The sequence below is a fragment of the Candoia aspera genome, chromosome 2 (genome assembly GCF_035149785.1).
Source record: "Candoia aspera isolate rCanAsp1 chromosome 2, rCanAsp1.hap2, whole genome shotgun sequence".
NCBI lineage: Eukaryota > Metazoa > Chordata > Lepidosauria > Squamata > Boidae > Candoia > Candoia aspera.
In genome coordinates this window covers 123,586,350-123,609,092 of record NC_086154.1, presented here as the reverse complement: position 1 = coordinate 123,609,092, position 22,743 = coordinate 123,586,350, and the positions used below count along the sequence as shown (strand labels likewise).

The 22,743-nt window shown below is 37.2% G+C and overlaps 1 protein-coding gene across 1 annotated transcript; it reads left to right on the top strand.

Moving 5' to 3' along the window:
• The first annotated feature begins 1,245 nt into the window (after positions 1 to 1,245).
• On the top strand, positions 1,246 to 16,606 carry PSMD12 (proteasome 26S subunit, non-ATPase 12). Its single transcript, XM_063293486.1, has 11 exons — positions 1,246 to 1,428; positions 4,605 to 4,664; positions 5,181 to 5,309; positions 6,654 to 6,761; positions 10,832 to 10,936; positions 11,632 to 11,781; positions 11,926 to 12,060; positions 13,525 to 13,637; positions 14,048 to 14,222; positions 14,704 to 14,781; positions 16,173 to 16,606. Exons 1-11 carry the CDS (start codon positions 1,321 to 1,323, stop codon positions 16,380 to 16,382), a joined length of 1,371 nt encoding a protein of 456 aa, XP_063149556.1. The 5' UTR covers positions 1,246 to 1,320; the 3' UTR covers positions 16,383 to 16,606.
• The last annotated feature ends 6,137 nt before the right edge of the window (positions 16,607 to 22,743 follow it).

The window sequence follows — 22,743 nt, the reverse complement described above, 5'->3', positions numbered from 1 at the left end:
ATATATTTTTCCTGGCTTGAATGTTACTATACTCCCGGTTCTAATGTAAAAAAAGAGTTCCTAACAACTTTATTCCACTGATACTCTGTACAGTGCTGCAACTGGAAGTGTTAGAGGCATTGCTGTAAAAAGGTTAGTGACAATCTTCATTAACCATCCCTGCATTTTCCTTCTTGTTATTTTACCCTTTGTCTATCTATTCCAACCAGATGATAGAAGCAAATAGATCTGGAATGTGCTAGTCTAAACTACAGTACATATGCAGCCTTCGGCACTTTTTGGTGATTTTTCAATTTTGCTCAGCTAGCCAGGATCACAGGCAGCAACCCAGTACTGTAGAAGGATAGAAAGCGTCTCCTGCCCCCATCCAACTCCCGCTGTTGTGTCACGGATTAGGGAGTGCTTTATCCAGAGACCAGTGATGTATTTTTATATCAGAATTGGTCAAACTTTTTGGCTTTGGATCTAGCTTGCTTTTTGCTGGAATTCAAGCCCATCAGCTAGACCCAATGGAAAATAATTTGGGTAAAACATTTAGAATTAGGGAAAAGAGTATCTTTCAGCCCAGGCATTTATTTTTGGAACCAGAACTGAATTCAACGATTCTTTCAGGACAGTGTGACCCGACTCTGACTTCTCTTGCTTCGTGAGAATAGGCTGACGGTTCACAACACACACGTCAGTGAAACGGAGATTCTCTCCGACTTCTGCTTTCCTTCCTTCCCACCTCTTTCCCAGCGACCGGAGGAAAGAGGCTGTCGCGCACCTTTCCTCCACCTGGTACGCTTCAGCCGCGTCGGACTACGACTCCTGAAACGGAGTTTTGAAAACTCTGGTCACGTACTTGTGGAGGCCACCAAGTTGGGGAAGGTAGGGTTAAGGCTTCCCGTTTAGCGCGCTCCTTTCTTTTTCTGACTTCAATACGACCACGATGAGTGGGTAGATCCCTCAACAACTCACAACTCATTCCTTGCTTCCCGTCTCTCCCTCGAGGATTAACCCGAGGCTAATATAGAGCTTGCTTCCAGATCTGGGCTGCAAAAATCCGGACGCCCACTAGAAGGCAGAAAGGGGGACGCAGAGAACTCTTGGCCGCCCCGATCTGGCAGCACGAGGCTAAGCTAAAAGCGCTCCGACCCTGAGGCGGCTACCGCGGTGCCTGCTGTCGCGCGTGAGACTCGAGGGGTCCTTGGTAGGATGGCTGTCCTCGAGGATGCCTATGCGATTCTGACCATGAGCTTCCGGTTCCGGTGAGTCAGTGCGTGACTGAGTGTTTGCTTGAGAGCCTGTGAGGGACTCTGGGCTGGACGAGACCCGGCCATGGCGGACGGTGGTGCGGAGCGGGCCGATGGCCGCATCGTGAAAATGGAAGTGGATTACAGTGCCACGGTAGACCAGCGCCTGCCCGAGTGCGAGCAGATGGCCCGGGTAAGCGAGCAGAGGGCCCTCTGAGGGCTGAGTCATGGCGCGGCCCGACTTAGGCCGCATCGGCCCTTCGCTCGGAGCTACTCCCAGGGGGTGGGAGATCCCTCTCCAGGCTGACCCGGGCAGGAGACTCTGGCAGGTGGGAGAAGAGCGGAAGGGCCTTTCGCCTAGCGGAAGCCGCGTTGCCCGGCGTGGGAAGGGAAGGGAGATGCCGCAAACCGGTGGCTCCGCTCCTTTGGCGGCTGGGGTGGGAAAACGGGGCGAGATGCTGCTCTCTTTCCTAAAGAAGTGGCGCTTGGGCGTATGATAGGGAAAGGTGTGTCTTTGCGTATTTCTGTAATTCAAGAGTGGTAGAAGTCGGGACAAACCTTTCCCCTGTATACTGTTTTTCGGAGGAATGAGGCCTCCAGAGTTGAATAGGTATGGCTGCTACCATAGAGTGATAGGCCTTTTCTTTACTGTAATATTGTAGCCGCTTGTACCGAAAGGTAAACGTCAGCCTGCATTGAAAGAAAGCGGCAATTATATTTTTTGAGGTTAGTGACGTCAGAACTGAGATTGAAATTCTCCGAACGTTTACTGGAGCTTCAACTCAGTGGATTTCTGGCTCGCTGTAAATCGGTGTTGCTGCTGCTTCATGACTTTTAGCTTCCTTTTAACTCTTGTCGAAGTTACAAGAATACTAGTACTGTATGTTGAAGTAATATTGAAGAGTTTGAATGGATTTAGGCTAAGGGGCATCATATACTGTATATCTTAGGTATCCTGTGAATTGTTGTACTGTTTGATTAGTTTCTGATGCATATGGCATCATTATGTACTCCACTGCTTAGAATAATTACATTTTGCTTCATTTGTTGTGTATTATTAATACTAACCACACTTTCCATTAAAGGGGGGACTGGGTACTTAAGTACAGAATTTTTCACGTTAATTTCTTTATAAAATTGGTCTCTGATGATCCTAGCCTAGGTTACTTCATAGAGTAGTAGCTAATTGAGCATCCATTATCTTAATGGTATTTCAGTACCATTTATTTTGGCTGCTGGGACACAGTCCCTTCTAGCAGATGTTTTGTGATTGCTTACTTCTATTCTAGAAGATACGAGTCCATGAAAAAAACCTGTTTTGGGTGCTGATTATGTTGAATTTAGAAAGGAGTACAAAGCTGCCCATCACTATCCAGACTAAGTGGTGATGGTGAAGAACTGTTGCTCTCTGCCATACTGATTACAAGTCATGTTAGCCAGTGTTAAGACTGTGTTCACAGGACTTGCTGAACCCCAAATTTTCAAACTGCATTTTAACTTACTGTGTTGGACCAACTCAGCCTTGTGGTTCATTTATGGTTAAGAATACTGTATGAATTTAGAAAATTAAATGGTAAAGTCTCCCTACAGTTGATCTTACTTTCTGATGATTTCAAGGATGCATCCGTGTAGGTTTCTTGGTAACAGTACAGAAGTAGCTTGCTTGCTTCCAGAATTTCTTTCTTTAAAAAAATTCTAGTCTAGTTTACAGCCCTGGAATTTATGGTGGTCTTTCATTTAAATAGCAACCTAGTCTAACTCTGCTTAGCTTTTTAAGATCAGCCAAGGTTGACCGGGTGCAGCCACCTGCTTTATATTTGAGTAAGCCAAGAATAATTGTACATGGAAATGTCTGTGATGTGAGTACAAGCTAAAACATTGAACTGAGAGTTTTGTGCAAGAGAAGGATCGTTCATATTCCTTAGTATTCCTTATGATAAACACAGGAAAAAAGCCTAGCATCCAGAGTGGGCACTGACTGGGTCCTCACCTCCCCTTTGGCTGTGGAAAAATGTAAAAATGATCAATCTGGCCAAAGATGTTCCTGCACACAGTTGGAACTTTAGGTGCTGCTGCTGTCAGTGGAGTGATTTGAAGACCTACCATAAGAAGTCTTCCCCTTTGCATTTCTTGAACATAAAGTATACTGTTGGTGTGATTCAGTTATTGGAGGAAGGTTCCCCCCTCTGTCATGGTCTAAAATGATTTGGAAAGAACTGTGCAGCATATGAAATCACACTCCGAAATGTTCAGTTACATGTTGGAATTTTGTCCTTTAACAGTGCTCTCTGTTGGAACTAAATGCAATATGCTGCTTTTAACACCACTGTTAATTCATTTTGTCTTGTCAGGCTTGAGGTAACATGTTTCTGAATTTGTTTCTTTGTGTAAATGTTGCCATTTTCCTCAGCTCGTTTTTTTTGCAGTAGCAAGGAATTTTTCGGGGCAGAACACGTTAGCAATAAAGTACATATAACTAGATGCAATAATTTAACTGGAAGAGTATTACTAAAATTTATTATGTTTGGCAGAACAGAAATGTGTTCACTGTTTACTTGAGAGAGGAAGCAACTTGCATCTAGCAAAATGAGATGCATGCTATGATTTCCCTCTCAGCATCTGAATGAATAACTTATAGACTTGATAAACATTTAAAAAATAATTTCTGAAAACAGCTGTAATAGCATCCTGCTGTGGAATAGTTCCTTTGAAATTAAGTATAAAATTAAGGAAAATGCACTCTAAATTAAGGAAACTTGAAGGCACAATTTGACTCTCACTTTTTTTAAATGGCTATATATTTTCTTTGAAATGTTGGGTAGCTTATTTGGAAGAAAATACAAAGCAATTGTAATTTGAGGGGTGAAACTTTGCTTTCCATCAGCAGGTGAAGCCCAGGCAGCTAGATTAAAAGGATATAGATTCATTGGTCTTGTTCCTGGTGTAGTAAGTGTAGTTGAAATCAACAAGGTAAGGGGTTCTGTTTTAAATTTAATTGCTTTTCATGCAGCTTGGTTACATTTGATACAAGCAGGATTTGGCTCTTCTATTTAAATTAAACAAGCAAGTTGTATTCCAGCAATACAGCAATTATTGTTTTGTTTAGCCATGGTTTACTGAAGAAACCACAATTTTCTAAGTTCATGTGGTCAAGTCAGCCATGGTTTACAAATCATAAACAAGCAGAATATACTTTGGCGTACCAAGTTATGTAAACCAAGCCATAGCTTCCTAACTTGTAATAATTAACACATTTTTATCTAGCTTTGTTATATGTTGTAGTTACTAGATATATAACTTGGCAATTCAGTTAATATAGAAGTAGTTTACTTATTTGTTTTGTTTTAAGCACTGTATTTTCTGTTTTAGGATGGAAGGCTTCAGGAAGCAATTGAGACATTGCTGTCACTGGAAAAACAGACTCGAACTGTAAGAATTCTTAAAATAGTCACTTCTTCCATTTTCAACTAATTAGTCACCCATTATTTTCTCTTAAGTTGTGTGTGGCTTTTCTGCAGATATGAAAATGGTAATTGATGTCTTTTCCTTCGACTTTTTAATAGTGCTTATAAACAATGAGATTCTGATTGATTTTAATTATTATAATTGTAGAAAACAGAATGGAAGAGAGTTACTTTAGAGTAAAAGAGTATGGGAGTTAATACTTAAATAGTACTAGTAAATTATTTGATAAAGTAAAATCTCCATTTATAAGCAAGAGTAAGATATGGAAAAATTGTTCTGGAGCACCCTGATATGAGTGCTGGAACAACGAATTGATCATTCATGTTGACTGTGAAATCTGAGTTATTTTCCTCCTGTAGACTTCATCATGCAGTCAGAAATACATTTATTTTCATAAATAGTTAAGTTTTTAATTTTTTAAAGAATTATTGCAAACATTTTACACTGAAAAATAATATTTTATCTCCCATGCTTTTTTAGGCTTCTGATATGGTTTCCACATCTCGTATCTTGGTTGCTGTAGTAAAAATGTGTTACGATGCTAAAGACTGGAATGCTCTTAATGAAAATATTTTCCTTCTTTCAAAAAGGAGGAGTCAGTTAAAGCAGGTGAGTTTACTAAGGGAAAGCAGGGAGGGGTAGTAGAGTTACAAATATTTATACCTGTCTACTGATGGAATAGTACCCACAAGCAGAACAGCTTTTTCCTTATTCATGTGTATATTTGTTTAAAAAGGGTTTCTCCTGCTTTTCCATTTAATAAAAAGCACTCAAAGCAGCTGTATATATCCCTTGAAGTTGCTTTGGAGAATTGGAAAACTGCAGAACAAATTTGACAAATATGGAGACTCTGTGAATTGTGTGAAGGACCAGTTCCAGAATTCGGTTTCTGTAATGCTGGCTGTAATAAAAAAAAATATTCATAAGTAATCTCTAAAACGATCAATAAAAAGTAACTCCTGTACCTGTGAAGTCAGTTTGTTTCGATACATGTTACCTGATGACATAAGTGTACTGTATGTAGCATCCCAATTCAACCCCCACCCCCCAATCTTTGTGAAGTAGGCTGGGCTGAGAGACAAAGACAGTAATTGGTTCTAGCTAATTTTGATGTACAGTTTACAGTATAGAGAGTGAAACTGAAAATTCCCAAATGATCAATGGATAATTTGAAGGTAGATAATAAAGGAGTTTTAATGTTAATTATAAATCATTTGAAAGGTACAGGTTTATATCTAAGCCTGTATTTCATTATTTTATAAAAATGACTTGTAATTGGATTTACTGCAGTTGTGACCATGAATAGAAACATTGCTTTGAGTGAAATGTAATACTAACAAATTGAAAAGCTGTCTGGGTGGGAGACTTTTCGTTTATTTTTGTTTTTTAAAATCTTTTTGCTCCCTTTCAGCTACTGCCTGATTGCTTAAAAAAACAACTCATAGGCAACCTCCCTCCAACCAAAAGATGTATATAAAGCAAATAGCACAAATTATATAGAATATCAATAGCAGTTCAAGGTCTCAGAAAAACTAATTTGCGCTATTTTTGTTTTTAGTAAAGTTGTATTTAATGGTAATATATTATGCAAAGAAAAATTTAGTGTGTTGTAATTTTAAGTTGTAGCAGCCATGCGAAGTAAAGAAAGGACTATTATTTTCAAATCCTAAAGCAGGGAAGTGAAAAGTAAGAAATATTAGACAAAAATAACTCAGTTATATCCTTCTGCAGGAAGTCTCTTTGCTCCATGTGGTTTCTATCTGAAAATAAAAGCAATCACTGACAACAAGTTTTGTCATATCTCTTCCTTAGATTGCAAATATTTTCAGTTTCCTTTGATATTTTGAAACAAAATTGCGTAACAGGCAGCATTAACTAGAACAGATGACCACCAATACTATCTGTGCAAGGTTATATTCATATAAGTGTAATCTTTCTCATTATTCATGCTAGGCAGTTGCTAAAATGGTCCAACAGTGCTGTACTTACGTTGAAGAAATTACAGATTTACCAACCAAATTGCAATTAATTGACACATTACGTACAGTGACAGAAGGAAAGGTAAGGTAGTTTTTCCTTTTCACAATCTGTGAGGCTTTTTATTTCTTTGCAATACTTACATAGCATTCAGTTTTTTCTTGGTGCCTTGCAAACTAAATGTAGTTATAAAACAATTTAATAAATAAATTCCAACTTTACAATGTGCTAATGGAGGGTAAAACAGCATAGAAATAGACAGCTCCAAGAAGTCAAGAAATATGCCCCAGACTAGCACTTGGTAGAGCAGCCATGAAGGCCTTGGAAAAGATACTCAAATGCCATGATGTGTCTTTGTAATGTGTATGAAGATTAGAATCATGCAAGCCATAATATTCCCTGTGACACTCTGTGGAAGCAAAATTGGAGTTTGAAGATGCAAGGTAGGAAGTGTATTGATGCCTTTGAATTTTGGTGTTGGGGAAGACTCCTGAGAATATTGTGGACAGCCAAGGAAACAAATAAATGGATCATCAAACAAATCCACCCAGAGTTCTCACTCAGGGCACAAATGACAGGCTCAAATTATCCTACTTCAGACACATTATGCGAAGACCTAGCTCTCTGGAGAAGGCTCTAATGCTGGGAAAGGTGGAAGGAAAGAGAAGAAGAGGATGACCAGTAGCAAGATGGAAAGACTTAGTTATAGTGGTGATGAGCGCACCATTAGAAGACATGAAGGACCAGGTTAGGGAGAGATCGTCATGGAGAAAATCTATGTGGTTGCTATGAGTCAACAACAACTTGATGGCATGTAATCAGTCAATCAGTCTGGACCCATTCACCCTTGTACTTGTCTTGTGATTCAGTCCTCATTCTCTTTACAAGAGTAAGCCACCTCTTTTATACTGGTCACTCACATTTGTATTCAGTTTGCATGTATGCATTATGCATTCATTCTTGACTCTGTCCTTGTTTTATCACATGAGGTGCTTAAGAAACCTATTCTGCCTTTATTCAGTGTACTTTTACGTTTCTCTTGACATATCCAGCCCAAATGGCAGAAATACTAATCTTTTATCTATTTTTGACAGTATTACTAGCTTAATACATAAGGGAATGCCATGGACGCTGTGCGTCTTGACCTCAGCAAACCAGTCTCGTAATATCCTCATTAAAGCAATGGTAAAATATAGGTGAGATAACTGTTATATGGATTTGTAATTGACTGTCAGCATTCAGAGAGTACTCATAAATGGCTCCACATTAGCTTGGAAAGAATCATTGAACAGAGTTCCACAGCGCCATCCTGGGCCCTGTGATGTTTAGCATTTTATTAATGACTTGAATGAAGGGATTTAGGGGATGTTTATCAGAGTTGCAGATGACAAAAAACTAGGATGAGTGGCTAACACTTTAGAAGAGATGATGGTTATTATTCCCATGTTTTAACATTTGTGTTGTCTGTATGGCTGCTTAACCTTGATTTTTTGATACTGTTTATGTTTTAATTGTAAGCTGCCCAGAGTCACAAATGTAAGATGGGTGGCTATATAAATTAATATAAATAGTATAGTACAGTATAGTAGGACAAACATTCATCTTTATATTTTGCAGCAATCATTATTTTACATGCATTTTTCCTTCATCCACAGCCTCTTTTACTTTTTCATTCCATCAGACACCTTGCATACTTCCCATTAGCGGGATTCCACATACTTCTGTAGCACTCTGTAACACAATTCTTTTCATTCTTTTCCAAACAGCTTCTATAGCAAGGTTATTTATGTTAACTTGCTTTTCATTTGTTGGAACATTAATCCTTTATCTTCTTCATACAGGACTTTTACTTTCTCTTTTTAAAATTGGTTTACTTTCACTGCCTTTTAGTTCCATTCCTTATCTGTATGTATGCATAAACAGACTTATGCTCTAACCATATATTTGAAACAGGTCTTTTATTAAGCCAGATACTAGTAAACAATGACTGGTCTCCCAATAGCTCAATCACTTTTTCTTGCTTTCTTGCTTTATTGTAACCCATCTATTCCTGACACCTAACAAAATGTTTTGTTCCCTGGATTACATCCATTGACCTTCACTTCCCTGCCTATACTTATCAACTCCACAAGATCAGACACCTTCATTCACCTTCATTCAGATCTATTACATCCTTCGTACTTTTCTTGGTTTCACGAACACACACTATATCTATTTTTCTTTCATTTGGTTGGTTACTTCATGCTTTTTAGGTATCTACTCCTATTCCAAGTTGCTGTCTTCTCAGATTGGCCCATAGATACTGATTTCTGCCATCTATCATGGCTATGATCAGTGAAGGTTTTCACATATTTTTTAATAGGATAGAGGAGACTAGATGACCAGCCTTAGTTTTGTATGTGTCCCATGAAGCATTCAGTGCTAACAGTAGGGACCGTAGAATTCTTTTTTGGCCAATATGTCACAAGCACAACCAAAATCCAGCTTTGTATCAAGCATGCTCATGGTATTCAGTGCAAAGTAGGACTTCTAATCTGGAGACTGTCTTGCAAGCCAACATAGTGTTGTCCACATCCCACCAACTAGGAGGCTCATGGAATATACCGAGATGTTTTGGATGCTTAAAAAAGCCTTGATGCCAAAAACACAATAAAGGAAGCATCAGGTGATAGGGATGTCCAGAGTATTTCACATTCAAAATGGGCTGTCCTGACCATTCTCGGGAGGTTTTATATTGAAAACAAGGTTGAAATTTGTACAGCATTCCTAGGTGATCCTATGGAAAATTTTGTGAAGTTCTTTCATGAAAGAGGAAAGAAGCTCAGTAAAATGTCCTCAGAAATCATGATCTGATTTCAGAAATAAGATAAAAAGGGGTCCTCTGATATCTAACTTCCTTTGAGTTCTTGAGTTAAAGTTAGCAGATAACAGCAAATACTCTGTTTATGTTGTAAAGCTTTTCATTAATACCATTAATGCTTACGTTTTATCTAGTTAAAGAAATGACATTTTAGATGCTGTGTAACTGGATTCATTGTATAAATAACTTTTTGTATGTCCTTGTCTTGGTTCAGACAAATAAATTGCTTTAAATGAATGCATATACTCTTACTATTGCTTTTATTCTGGTCTGAAATTCACAGTTTTGTCAATATGGCTTGCTGCATAATGCTTTTCTTGGTTACTGCATTTGAAACATCAGTAAATTAAGAGTTCATATGCTTTGAGCTAGAGTAGCCAAGATAATTATTACATAACAATGGAAAGATAAATTCACATTCCAGTAGTGAATTGTTGACATACATTCTTTGTCAGTATTTGAACTGATGATTGTCAACTCTTTTTTTGACAGAGGAGCAAGGCAAGGGAATATTGAGCAATTTGGGGAAAAAATCCTTGAGTTCTGTTCATGACATTTTCTTCATTTGTTTTTAAAAATTGCATAATTATATAAAATCTTTACAGTGTTGTCCTGTATATATTTTAACAATCTGGTTTGTCAGCAATTATACAGATATATGGACTTGTAAGATGTAACAAGAAATAAAGGCTAATGGTTGAATGTGTTTCTGCCTTGTACAAGCACAGCACCAGGGCACAGATAAAGATTTGATAGTCCTGGTTCCCCCTCCCCCAATCACAATTCCAGGACATTATGATAACTAGGTGTTTATGTGCCTTCCGTATCTCTCTTTGCCCAGTCAAGGAATATCTGAAACGTCCATTCATTATAATAACTTGGCCTTATGGCTCATTAGCACATAATTAAGAACACACTAAGGTTTTACTATATTTTATTGTACTGTTACTTTTGGATTTTATTTTTTTCCAGGTATTTTTTATTGCATTATAAAATATGAATGCTATACTATAGAATGCAGATAATTAAGTACAGTGACATTTACACAATAGAAACTGGAAACTATTGACACTGATGATGATTTAGGTAAATTAAACCTTTAAAAATGAGGAAAAAAAGTATATCAAGGTTAAGTATATTTTTAAGATGTGAATAAATGTAAGATTACTTGTACAATTGATGTTAAGTATGACATTGATAGATGTTTTATAAGACTTCTTCCCCATATACAACACTAGGTTCATGCAATGATAGGACATATTTTACATAAAATTAAATGCCTTCCTATTTTTAGATATACGTTGAAATTGAGAGGGCTCGGCTGACAAATACACTGGCAAAAATAAAAGAACAGAATGGTGATGTAAAAGAAGCAGCCTCAATTTTGCAGGAACTTCAGGTAATGTAAAATAATTGCTTAGCTTGGGATAAGTACCTGTGTTTCAAATACTGTTCCCTCTCTTTTCCATTTTTAAAAGCTGTTTTGATCAGTTATCCAGTGGTAATATAAGAACATTAAATAGTGCAGAAGTTTTTGGTATTTATCTCTACATTTTAGGTACCTTTTTAGTACAGCATTTAAATACATTAAAAATACAATTGTTTACTTGCCAAAATGGTTGCAAAGCTTACCTTTGCCAATCTGAAGATAACCAGCTTTGCAGGAGTTCTCCCAAGAAAACAATGAAGAGATTTTCTAAGAAGATGTACCAGATGGGGTTTAAATCCAATGTGGTGCTTGTGCAAATCATCTTTTTTCCCTGCCTCCAGACTTTAAGAACAGATTTTGAAGGCATGGCCAGGGGAAATTGTTCTGTGGCCTGATACCATCTGTCAGAAAGCTCCTTCACTGAATTTCAGTTTGAATTTGACCAAAACTAAATGAAGCTTATTGAACTGAGAATTGGATACACTTTGTGTCTATAGAATCTTGTTATACTTTAACCTGTTTTGATTTGCTGTATAATTGTAATTCCCAAATGAAGAGCTTTAAGTTAAAAATTAATTACTGCTTTTGTTAACAAACAGCTGTGTGTTCAGTGCTTAAAATTTCACGTGTCACAGTTTATAATATTTTAATGTTCTGAACTTTAGGTGGAGACCTATGGATCGATGGAAAAGAAGGAGCGTGTAGAGTTCATCTTGGAACAGATGAGGCTTTGTCTGGCTGTAAAGGACTACATTCGAACTCAAATTATTAGCAAAAAAATTAACACCAAATTTTTCCAGGAAGAAAATACTGAAGTATGTCTGGTGGTAGAAAGCTTTTGATTTGCTGGTTTATGGGGTGTTATTCACACATCTTACATAGTTTTCACACTACTGGGGAAGTGGCAGATGTATATGCTTAACGTGTCTCTCCTAACCCAACATTATTTGACATTTCAGAAACTAAAATTGAAATACTACAATTTAATGATTCAGCTGGATCAGCATGAAGGTTCTTACCTTTCCATTTGTAAACACTACAGAGCTATTTATGATACACCTTGCATCCAGGCTGAAGGTGAAAAATGGCAACAGGTAACAACAAAAGGAAAATGCATTATAAGCTGTTAATGTCTGTATAGTCAAATTCAGATTCAGCTGCCTTTCTGAAGGTATTTGTTTATTTTTTAGGGTAATAAAATTCAAATGCTATTTCCCACTATAATCAACATTTCAGAAAAAAGCAAGTGATTCACATTCTGTGTACAACTCCTAAACTTTTTTTGTTTGTTTCTAGAACAAGTTACTTTCTTTTTTATTAAATAAAATGTAGCTGAGGTTATATCTGTATAGTTAGATTTTACCAGCCCATATGGAAAATGTCATAAAACAATTGGATATGATTTGGCAGCTCTGCAAATATGGAATGCTTCTTTAACCTTGCAATGGACTTCAATCCAGCTGGAGCTCTTGGAGTAGAAAGGAGCAATTTTTCACGTGTCTGTGAAGCTATTTCACATACTGCTCAAACAGGTTTTTCTGAGCTAAAATCAGAAAACTGCAGGGAGCAGGAAGAATCAGAGGCATTGTTGGGAGAGCAGGCAGTGCTAGAGGCTGGTGCTTTGCTTTGCAACATTTAGCTTCCTATCTTTTTAATTAAAATATGTGGGTACATTGGAGACCCAGGTACTATATACAGGCTTCTGTTGCATCACCAGAAGAAACGTTTGGCAGAGATCTCATTCCAGCCTGACCATGCTTAAATAATGTGACAAACAATGCAGATTTTTCACATTCCTGTGTGTGATAACTAGAATTGGGCACAACTCTGAAGAACGACCTTCATGAGTGCAAGATTCTCCATGGATGCTCATACCGCACTCCACCTTGTGTACATTTGCTCTAGCCATAGTCTAGTAGGAATCTGAACCAGGCTTGATTCTCAGGCATGTTAAGGCATGAAAAGTTAGGGAGGTATAAGTGGTCAGTGTAATAATGATAGGGAAAAAGTCAGATTTTAACCCTGGACAGTTCAAGTAATTAAAGATGTTACGTGTGAATATTCCAAAAGGGCCCAGGAAGAAGCTGTTTTAAGTGATGTTATCCAAAATTTGGCAATGATAATCAGATACACATAAATTATTCAAGATGTAGGAAACCAGAGCTCCTATTTGTTCAGTTTTTTAACATATTTTAGGAGTTGAAGAACCCCATAGAAATTTATGGAACAATGTTCTGACTTTTTGAAAATGCTTTCCAAGTATGTATCTGGGAATTCCACTAATTCAACTTAAATCTTCCTTAAAATGAAGAATTCTAGCATAACAAGAAAACTTCCATTTGTTTACAAGTTTCCTCCTTTTTACATAAAATTGATGGCCGGTTTGGCTCCTTTTAGCTCTCTGAACTTGGAATTCCGAGATAAAATAAGTTTGATTACAAACAAGTACATAGAATAAAAAATTCAGCTTCTTGTTCCAAATGGTCCTTGTAATGTTGTTTAGTCTGATACATTAATACATCTCTGCAGAACATTCTCTTTCTCTTTCTCTGAAACAGGCACTGAAGAGTGTTGTTCTGTATGTCATCCTATCTCCTTACGATAATGAACAGTCTGACCTGGTGCATAGAATAAGCAGTGATAAAAAACTAGAAGACATCCCCAAATATAAGTATGTAGCTTTTTTGATTTAAGAATACATCTGGGGTGGGATGGGGAATGCTGATTTGCGGGATATGTTCCCTGTAGAATTTCAGATAATACTCATAATGCTGTATTGTTGGAAGGAGGTGGCTAAGATATGTAGTGAAGATATTTGAATTACCCCCATTATAGAATGTAAAATAATAGTTTGTGATGTTGTTGCTGATCTAAGTATTGATTTCTATTCCCAAGTTTTTAATTGTGTGTATATATCAGACAAACTATTAGTATCCTTGATGTTTATTTTTAAAGAATTCACTGTAAATAGATGCCTGTATATTGGATAGGTATACTGGTGTTGGGGCACTCTTTTTGAATTAATAGTTTGTTTTCTAAAGTTGTAGCCATTTACAGAGACTCGCTTTCTTTCTTTGTTAGAGATCTTTTAAAACTATTTACCACTATGGAATTGATGCGCTGGACTACCCTGGTTGAGGATTATGGAAAAGAATTGAGGGAAGGATCCCTCGAAAGTCCTGCAACAGATGTGTTTGGCTACACAGAGGAAGGTGAAAAAAGATGGAAAGATTTAAAAAACAGAGTAGTGGAACATGTAAGTCAATTCTACTTTCTAGCCATTTGTCGTCAATAGCAATCTTCCTTTTTATTAAAACTCTTTTGTCAGTAGGACTGACATGTTTAATTGCCAAACCCCATTTGAGAAGTTATTTTTGACAGATACACATCTTTGTTCTAGTTGGAATACACATAAGACATTGTAGCAAAGACAGTGCTGTTCCATATAAACTAACTTGGTTACTGTACAGAGTGGAATGTGGAAAGAGTGCTATCTTCTTTAAAACGTAACTCACTGCTAATTCCTTCTAGCAACTTGTTTGCTGTGTATTAGAAGTTGTATCTGAGAATATCTTGTATGTTTCCTGCATGTTAAACTAAATAAATTATTTAGTTCACTCTGATAAGTATTTGGAATGTAAGCAGATACTTGAATCCATTGCAACATTCCCTTCTATATTTTTGGAAATTATTTCAATTAAATTCCTAACAATAGTCTATTCTGATTTTTTTTTTAGAATATTAGAATAATGGCAAAATATTATACCAGAATTACTATGAAGAGAATGGCACAGCTTTTGGATTTATCAGTTGATGTAAGTGATGCTCAGGATTGTTCATGGGTTTCACATGAGAGAAAATGTACAGCATAGTTGAAAAAAGAGCTCGAGTAGTGTTTTTGGAGCTTTTACAATCCGATCTCCATGGTGATGAACATTTAATGTAGTAATAGAATCAGTAAATCTTATTTAGATTCTGGTCCTGTACATACCTCTCTGGAATTATTTGTAGATAAACTAGGTGAACTTATATCTGAGGAAATCTATGTAAATTTGTAGTAGAAGGGTTTGGGAGGGGGGGCTTTTTGAGTCAGTGTTGACTCCTGGCAACTGCCAGGACTAGTCCCTGCAGTTTTCTTGGTGAGGTTTTTCAAAAGGGTTTGCCAATTGTTGAAATGTACCTGTTCTTTTTCCTACACAGTAAAAAGTATGCAGAATAGAAACAAGAGTTTCTTAAGCTATGGTTCCTGAGCCTTTGCCAATGATACGCCAACTAAAAAATTAATTGTAATTGCTAACCCAGTGCTCCCCTCCATTTGAGGAGCATTGTTCTCTGTACCTCAAAGTAGGAGCATCCAATGCATACCTTCTTTAAGAAAGAGTGCCCAGTTAGGTGTTCTTGCTTTAGGCTGCTTCAGATGTTTTTAGGCAGCAACATCCAGTTCCCTCCCACCTGCCTGTCATATTCCATGTTGCCATTATAGTGATGTATAGCCAAGTTATTCTGGTATTTTGGTCATGCTGCAACCAAACATCACTTAGCCCTCCCAATTTTGGACCGGGGAAAGATTTTGGAGTTGAAGCGCAACTTCAGGAATTATCAGTGTTCAACTATTCAGCTTCTAAGTTAGTTGAAATAGTACCTGTCAGATGTCATGGGAATCTGAATTGTTGAAGGCTGAACTCTTATCAGAGGTTTTTTTTTTTAATGGATTCCATACATTTAAGCCTCACCCAAATGAATTGGTTTCTACTGAGCTGTGCTTTTGTTACTTGAGGTATCCAGACATTGGGGTAGGACTGCAGATAATCTTTTTATTCCTTTTGTAGCCATCATAGTTACATGGATTTCTATGTTCTGTAATCACTACACAGATATTTACTCACCTTTAGATAAAGGTTTGAGTTGTCTCATACAAGATTATTTTGACAGATAAATTAGCTAATTTGTAGGTTAAGGTTGTGGTTGAATACAATCCTAGTTTCAGTGCTGAACCACACACTTTTTTTTAAAATGACATGAGATAAGCCAGCCAAATAGAAATGTTTTTAAGTACATTTCATTGGAACTGTTTGTGTGTGTTTGTGCTTGTGTGCATTCATTCATTTCTTCAGAGTATGGATAACTGATGTGAAACAATCAAATTTCATTCAAAATGGTTTGTTAGTTTGACTACCTGATTCTGTGTCATTTATTTGCTTTACAGGAATCTGAAGAGTTTTTGTCCAACTTAGTGGTGAATAAGACCATCTTTGCAAAAGTTGATAGGCTGGCAGGAATTATCAACTTTCAGAGACCCAAGGACCCAAATAACCTACTCAATGACTGGTCTCACAAGCTCAATTCACTGATGGCTCTAGTTAACAAAACTACACACCTCATTGCCAAAGAGGAGATGATACATAACTTGCAATAAGGTGCCTCAGTAGCCTTAATGCTTTAGAGAGGCATTGAATTGGCCATAGAGACTTTATCCCACTGTATATTTTTTCATCTCTCCCTTCCAGATGAAACTTAGAACATAATCACTCTTGAAGAATTGTTGACAATTAAGTTCCTTTGATTATTAATTTGGTTTATAACAAATTTTTGCTGCAATTGATGGGGAAAAATAAAATTGTACTGCTTGTGTAATGGAAATGGCCTTTGATTTATCCCAGTTCATCCTGCATTTGACTGACTTGCATATCTTTTTACACCGCTAGATATATAAGTATGTTGTAATACATTCTTTTATAAAGAAATGTGACAAAGTGATTATTTAATGTTGATTCTCTTAGACTGGAATTTCAAGCATGAAACAAGTTTCATTTCTCTCTTGTGCTAAAGTATGGTAGCTTTATAGCAGATCAAGAAAAGCATGGAATTAAGTTGTAGCTGTTTTGTATGTTTTTATACATTGGTGTCTTTCACTTTACTTATATTTAGCTAGGTACATTAACACAAAAAGTAAGTTACCAAAAAAAAGTCTAAAGCATTGCTAATAGTTCATTATGTCTTGATGAAGGAACTATCTAGGCTGTTTCAAGCAACCTTAAGATTTAAAATGAAAGCAAAATGTAAATAAGTCAAGCTGGTGTTTTAACCTTACGTTCATCTGGTAAACAGCCATTTTAAGTTTTGGTCCATAAACTGAAATTTTAACTGTATAGTCCTGCAAAGTGCTATATGCTACTATTAATTCAGTTAGATGAGCCATGTTCAGATATGGACCCAGGTTGTTTCCAACTAAATGTTTTTTAAAATGGCACTTAAAACAGTGCAACAGTGTGCATATGCAAGTGCCTTGGATACATCGAGGCTAATGCTTTGAGCTTGCATTTTTTTAAATTGCATTCCTTTATACTACTTGGCAACTTGCAAATTTTCATTAGGAGATTGTGATGTGATACGAAGTAAAGGGTGGGATTCTCCTGTTCAAAAGAACAAGTTTCATTGGCCATGCTCAAAAGTTGAATCGTAGCCTATATAAACAAAGAAATATTTATGTTACATGTTTTATTCCATTTTGCATGGTATGATGTAAATACATCAGTTGCTTGTACCGGCAAATTTTGTTCAGGTTCATTCTGAGATTTACTATTCTGTATAAGAATTGTTGATAGTTTATCTGTTGCTTTTGTATCTCATTGTTTTCTACAGGAAACTCTTAAGTGAGTGCACACAGAGCTTTCAGTGACCTCATGGTCAGACACTATTCAGAACGGGGCCTCACTTAAGGGCTTGGGTTAGAGAGATGCCCTAGAAAAGGAGGATGGAAAGTGGTATTTCTGAATATCCCCCTCCAACCCCCCCCCCAAATGTCTCTTCAGTATAGGGGAGCTCTCTGGGGTAGGAAAGGGCAATGGATGGATTCCCAGAAGAAAGCAGCCACCCCTTTCTTCGCCATGTAGACCTTTGATTTAAGTGCACATGGTGTCTTGTTACTGTAGCAAAGGGCCAGAATATACAATACTTTACATAAAGTGCTTGTCCAGCATACTACATGTGGCTGTATTGTGCTGCCCCGTGTTGTGACACAAGCCCAGTAAGTATCTAAGCAATGCTTGATTCTCATACATATTAAGGTGTGCAAAATTGAGAGATTAATTTCTTGCTGCTTTTACTAAAGTTACACGTGTCAGAAAGCCAATGTCAATTAACTCTATTGCCTTTGCTATATTGCACAGTGTTTTCCACTGCCTTCAAAGATCGCAGAAGGTGCCACTACTTGATTTTAGGTAACCTCTCTTAGATTCTCCTAGATTCTTGTGCCATGTTCCACTTTATACAGAATTTCCTACAACACTTAGAAAAGATTTTCAGTGGCAAAGAGCAGAGAAATTATCTGTCCACTCTTCAGTTTGCAGTTCTGTGGATTTGAACAAATGCCAGTTGCCCTTTTTTCTGTAACGCAATCCTAGATTCTCCCAAGCTTCTGTCCACCATAAAAGTGGTGCCTCCAATGCTCCTTATATGACATTCAACTTATATGACAAATATACTTTTATTTTCCCTATGATTCCTTCTGCCTTCACCTAGAAACCACTTTTAAACACTCATCAGAGACAACAGAGACCTGGCACATGCACTTCATTTAGTCATTGCTTAATCAAAGTTTGTTGAATAAACCATAATTGGCCATGTCTGTACTGTAATTTAAAAAATCTGGTGGCTGGGATCCCAGAACACAACAACCAAACCAACTGCATTATATATGTATTGTGTAATCCAGATGAAAGTAACACCCCTTCCAACAAGATACTTTTCTAGATTACAGACTGTTAACAAACTGAAAAAGCACTTCTTTTGAAGGGCCTCTCTGTATGACTCCAGTATGCAGTGTGTTTGAACCCATAGTGGGAAAGCCACAATTTACTGAAATAAGCTGGTAGGTATTTTGCCTTTATCTTACTCTTACCCTAATATCCCTTGAATTACAACTGGTTTACTTAATTGTACATGAACCTGGTCTAATGGCAAGTCATTAATGATGTCTTGCATGGGCTGTATATTTTCCCTGTGATATATAAAGCTGGTTTAAAGATTGTTTAGTGCAAGTTGTATCCACAAAGTACTACTACTGCTGATTGTACTAGTATTGCTGTATAGGTAGCTGTAGTAAAAATAGTGGTACTTTCCTTAACCCTTCCCTGTGGAAAGCAGCTAATATGTGCATATGACAACTTAATCTGCATGAGTCAGACTGGAATGGTATATTAACATGCAAACCCTTTTTCTTCAAGAGCTAATGAAGCCCAGTTGAAGTTCCATCTTTAACTCAGTTTTCAATCCAATTGAATAAAATTCTGAAGAAAGGAATGGTGGATTGCATATAAGATAAGAAAATGGGACAAAAACTAATTTGAAAAGCAGGTTAAGTTACAGTGGAGGCTAACAGAAATAGCTGATTTTGTGCTCTGAAACACTTGGCAATTGCAACTTCCCCACACAGTTTCTTTCAAATGGATAAAGTTACTTCCCTTTTTTGGTCATCCCCCAGCAGAATAGCATTCTTGGTGTATACCCCCATGAACCTTTGGGAGCAATGGTAGAAAGTTGGGATTACAGTGTCAGATAATGTGCTGAATGTTTATTACATTTATCTAGAGCAGTGTTTCTCAACCTTGGCAACTTTAAAATGTCTGGACTTCAACTCCCAGAATTCCCTAGTCAGCATCTTAAAGTTGCCAAGGTTGAGAAACACTGATCTAGAGTATGAGGTAGATCAGAATGTATGCACTAATTTTTCTGAGCAAGAGTCTGTTAATTGTTAGGGAGTCTACCTGAGACATACTTTTAATAAGGAATAGGAGTAGTCCTTATGTTTTGGTAATGCCATGCAACCCTGTTGTGCTTGAATATAAAAATATAGATTTATTACTCATTGGCACTTAATGCTTCTAGACAATTACTACTACTATACAGACTATTTTGTATAGGATTAGGTCACATGATGAGCTAAACCATGGTTCAGTTAATTGAGGTATGAGTAAATGACAAATGGTTGGATTTGCAGAACATACTAAACCATAAACTATGGTTTGTAAAATAAAATGGCTGGATTCATGTAACTTAAGCCAAAATTAAATAAACTGCACTATGGCTTAATATGTTGTGAGAAATAAGTCATATAAAAAGTAATAGGATGATTTATTAAGTATGCTTACCAAAGCCACAAATTTTGCTTAAATACCAGTGTAAATATAGTATCCACTATAAGGTTAAAAAATAACCTGGTGCCTGCTGAATGTTTTAGACAACCCCTCTTAGTATTTTGAGTCATAAGTTGTGCTATGTGGGCGTTGTCATTCAAAACATTTGAAGGGCACAAGGTTGGCTGTTTTTTACTTTGTAATGGATAGCATCATTATCGATACAGGGTACTGATTTTTAAATGTGATTTGGATTTTGGGTATGCTTTACAGAGTATCATGTCACTTTTAATAGAACACTGTCTAAGGGAAGGGTGTCTACATTTTTTACATGTTACCAGAGAAACTTCCTGAGGTGATCTGGAGAACTTTGTCTGCATTCTGTAGTTTCTAAATGGTAAAAGAGCATGGGGCAAATAAAAGCTTGTGTGTTCCAACATCCCTAACCCAAACTAATATGTGCCCCTATATTTAGTGCATTGCTTTGCTCTTATATCTCTGATACATCAAATCTCTACCTTTAATTATATCTTCATATAAGAATCAGAGTGGAAAGCGTGATTTAGTCCCTCAGGTCTCAATCCTCTGTGCAAGAATCCAAATTATTGGACTTGGATAGTCTCAGCTTGAACTTAGCCATTGAAGGAAAGCCCACTGCCTTTCTGGGTAATTGATTCCAATGTCAGACTGTTATGGTTAGCAAGATTTGTCAAACATTCAACTGGAATCTGCCTTTGTGTAATTTAAATCCCTTATTTTGTGTCTTTTCAACATTTGAAAGAATGCTCTCATAACCCTCAGTTTTCTCAAGGCTAAACATTTCCAGTTCCTTCAATTTCTCTTCACAATGTTTAGCTGCCTTTCCCTGAACCTGTTCTAGTTTCTCTGAATGCACTGAGTAGATCAGCGTAAGTCATATAAACCCAAAGCAAGAGAAGGAAAAATTCTGTAGTATGAAAGGCAATATTTTCAGCTCTAAGGGCTGCAGATGTTACCAACTCAGTGGTAAGAATCCATAAACTCTACTTCCTTGATGATTCCCACCACCTACATCCCCCAAGTTGGAAAACACTTTGGGTAGCCTACTTCCAGATTTCAAAAGGCTTGGAGAGGGGCTTGAGGACTGCAATTGGCTCATGGCTCACAAATTCCTTACCTCCTGCTATAGAGAGTAGATCAAATAACAATTAGGAGTGGTGATTAACTACTTTCCCCCAGGTCCCTTCAACCCAGGAAAATGCAGGAAAAAATAGTTTGCTTCTCAACTTGAATACTTATTTTCTTGACTAAAGTACTGAGCATCAATTAACCATTGGTCCAACCTGAATAGCTTGCAGCCCAATAATAAAATACTAAATTATTCATTTTATGGCACTAGATTAAACTCTAGGCTATTTGTTGTTATGCAACCCCTTCATTTTCAACAGGTAACTGGAGTAACTGATAACATGAACTTTACTACCAAACGAATCTTTCTGTGCAGAAAGACATTCTTTTTTTCCCTCTGGTTAATGGCTGATTTGTAATTAGAGTTGGAGAAAGCTGCTGTGTACTCTAATGAAAAACTTAATACTTTTTGTTCAAGGAGCAAGCATGGGGAAATTAACACTCAACACGTGTTCTCAGCAATAGGAAATGCATCGCAAACGTATTTTCTTGAATTTCCAAAATCTCTTAGTTTGAAATAATTATCACTTCCATCAAGATGATACGCATTCTCACGTTGTGAGTAAACTGGCAACAGAATCAAGGGCTGAGACAGGTGGCACAATTAGCCTTATGTTTTATTTCTGTTTTGACCAACTGGGCTCAAAATATCATATGTTGGAGACATTATGCAAGATTATTCAAGCTCTCTTGAATAATCTATAGTGCTGGGAAAGGGGATAGGAAAGAGAAGAAGAGGATGACCAGTGGCAAGATGGCTGGACTTGATTGCAGTGGTGGTGGGTGCACCACTGGAAGACATGAAAGGCCAGGTTGGGGACAGATCATCCTAGAGAATGTCTAGCTTTGTGGTCACGAAGAATCAACAGACTTGATGGCACATAATCAGATTGATGAAGGGAACTGGGATGAGTTGGAACATTCAACTTACTGAAAATTAACTCCAAAGCATTTTTTTTTTTCAACCTGCTGAATATTTTTTACTTTGTTCTTGGAAAAGATTGACGGGACAACCTTTCTACAGAGATTCCTTCCAACTTCCCATCTTTTTCTTGACTATTTTCTTAAGCCATTATATATAATTAAGAGGATTTTGAACTGAAATAGTCCAGTCTTCAAATGTTTCTTTTGATGGCTCAGAACAGCCTTCTCCAGCTTGGTGTCCTCCAAGTGTGACTGGCTAAATTTCCCAATCCAAAGGGCTATGCATTGGCTTCAATTTACAGTGGAGGCAGGCGTAATATGACCTGTAACCTCTCCTATGAGTTACTGCAACACATCTTATATGGATAAAATTACCTGGAAAATTCATGTTCAAAACAGGATAGCAAAACTGATATCCTTCTAGATTGGCTCTGGGGATTGGGAGGTACTGTGTTGTGCTGGTTTTCTTCCTTTCTCTGGGGCCAGTTCCAGTCAGTATTGACAGGGGAGGAGAGGTCCAGCCCACATTCTCTGCTTTGCAGGTCCTGCAGG

What these genes read in the sequence shown, in the direction of transcription:
- PSMD12 (XM_063293486.1), top strand. Translation starts at nt 1,321, where the DNA reads ATGGCGGACGGTGGTGCGGAGCGGGCCGATGGCCGCATCGTGAAAATG. An exon ending in GTACAGTGACAGAAGGAAAG is followed by an intron (nt 6,762 to 10,831) that starts GTAAGGTAGTTT and finishes TCCTATTTTTAG; the next exon opens with ATATACGTTGAAATTGAGAG. An exon ending in AAAACAGAGTAGTGGAACAT is followed by an intron (nt 14,223 to 14,703) that starts GTAAGTCAATTC and finishes TTTTTTTTTTAG; the next exon opens with AATATTAGAATAATGGCAAA.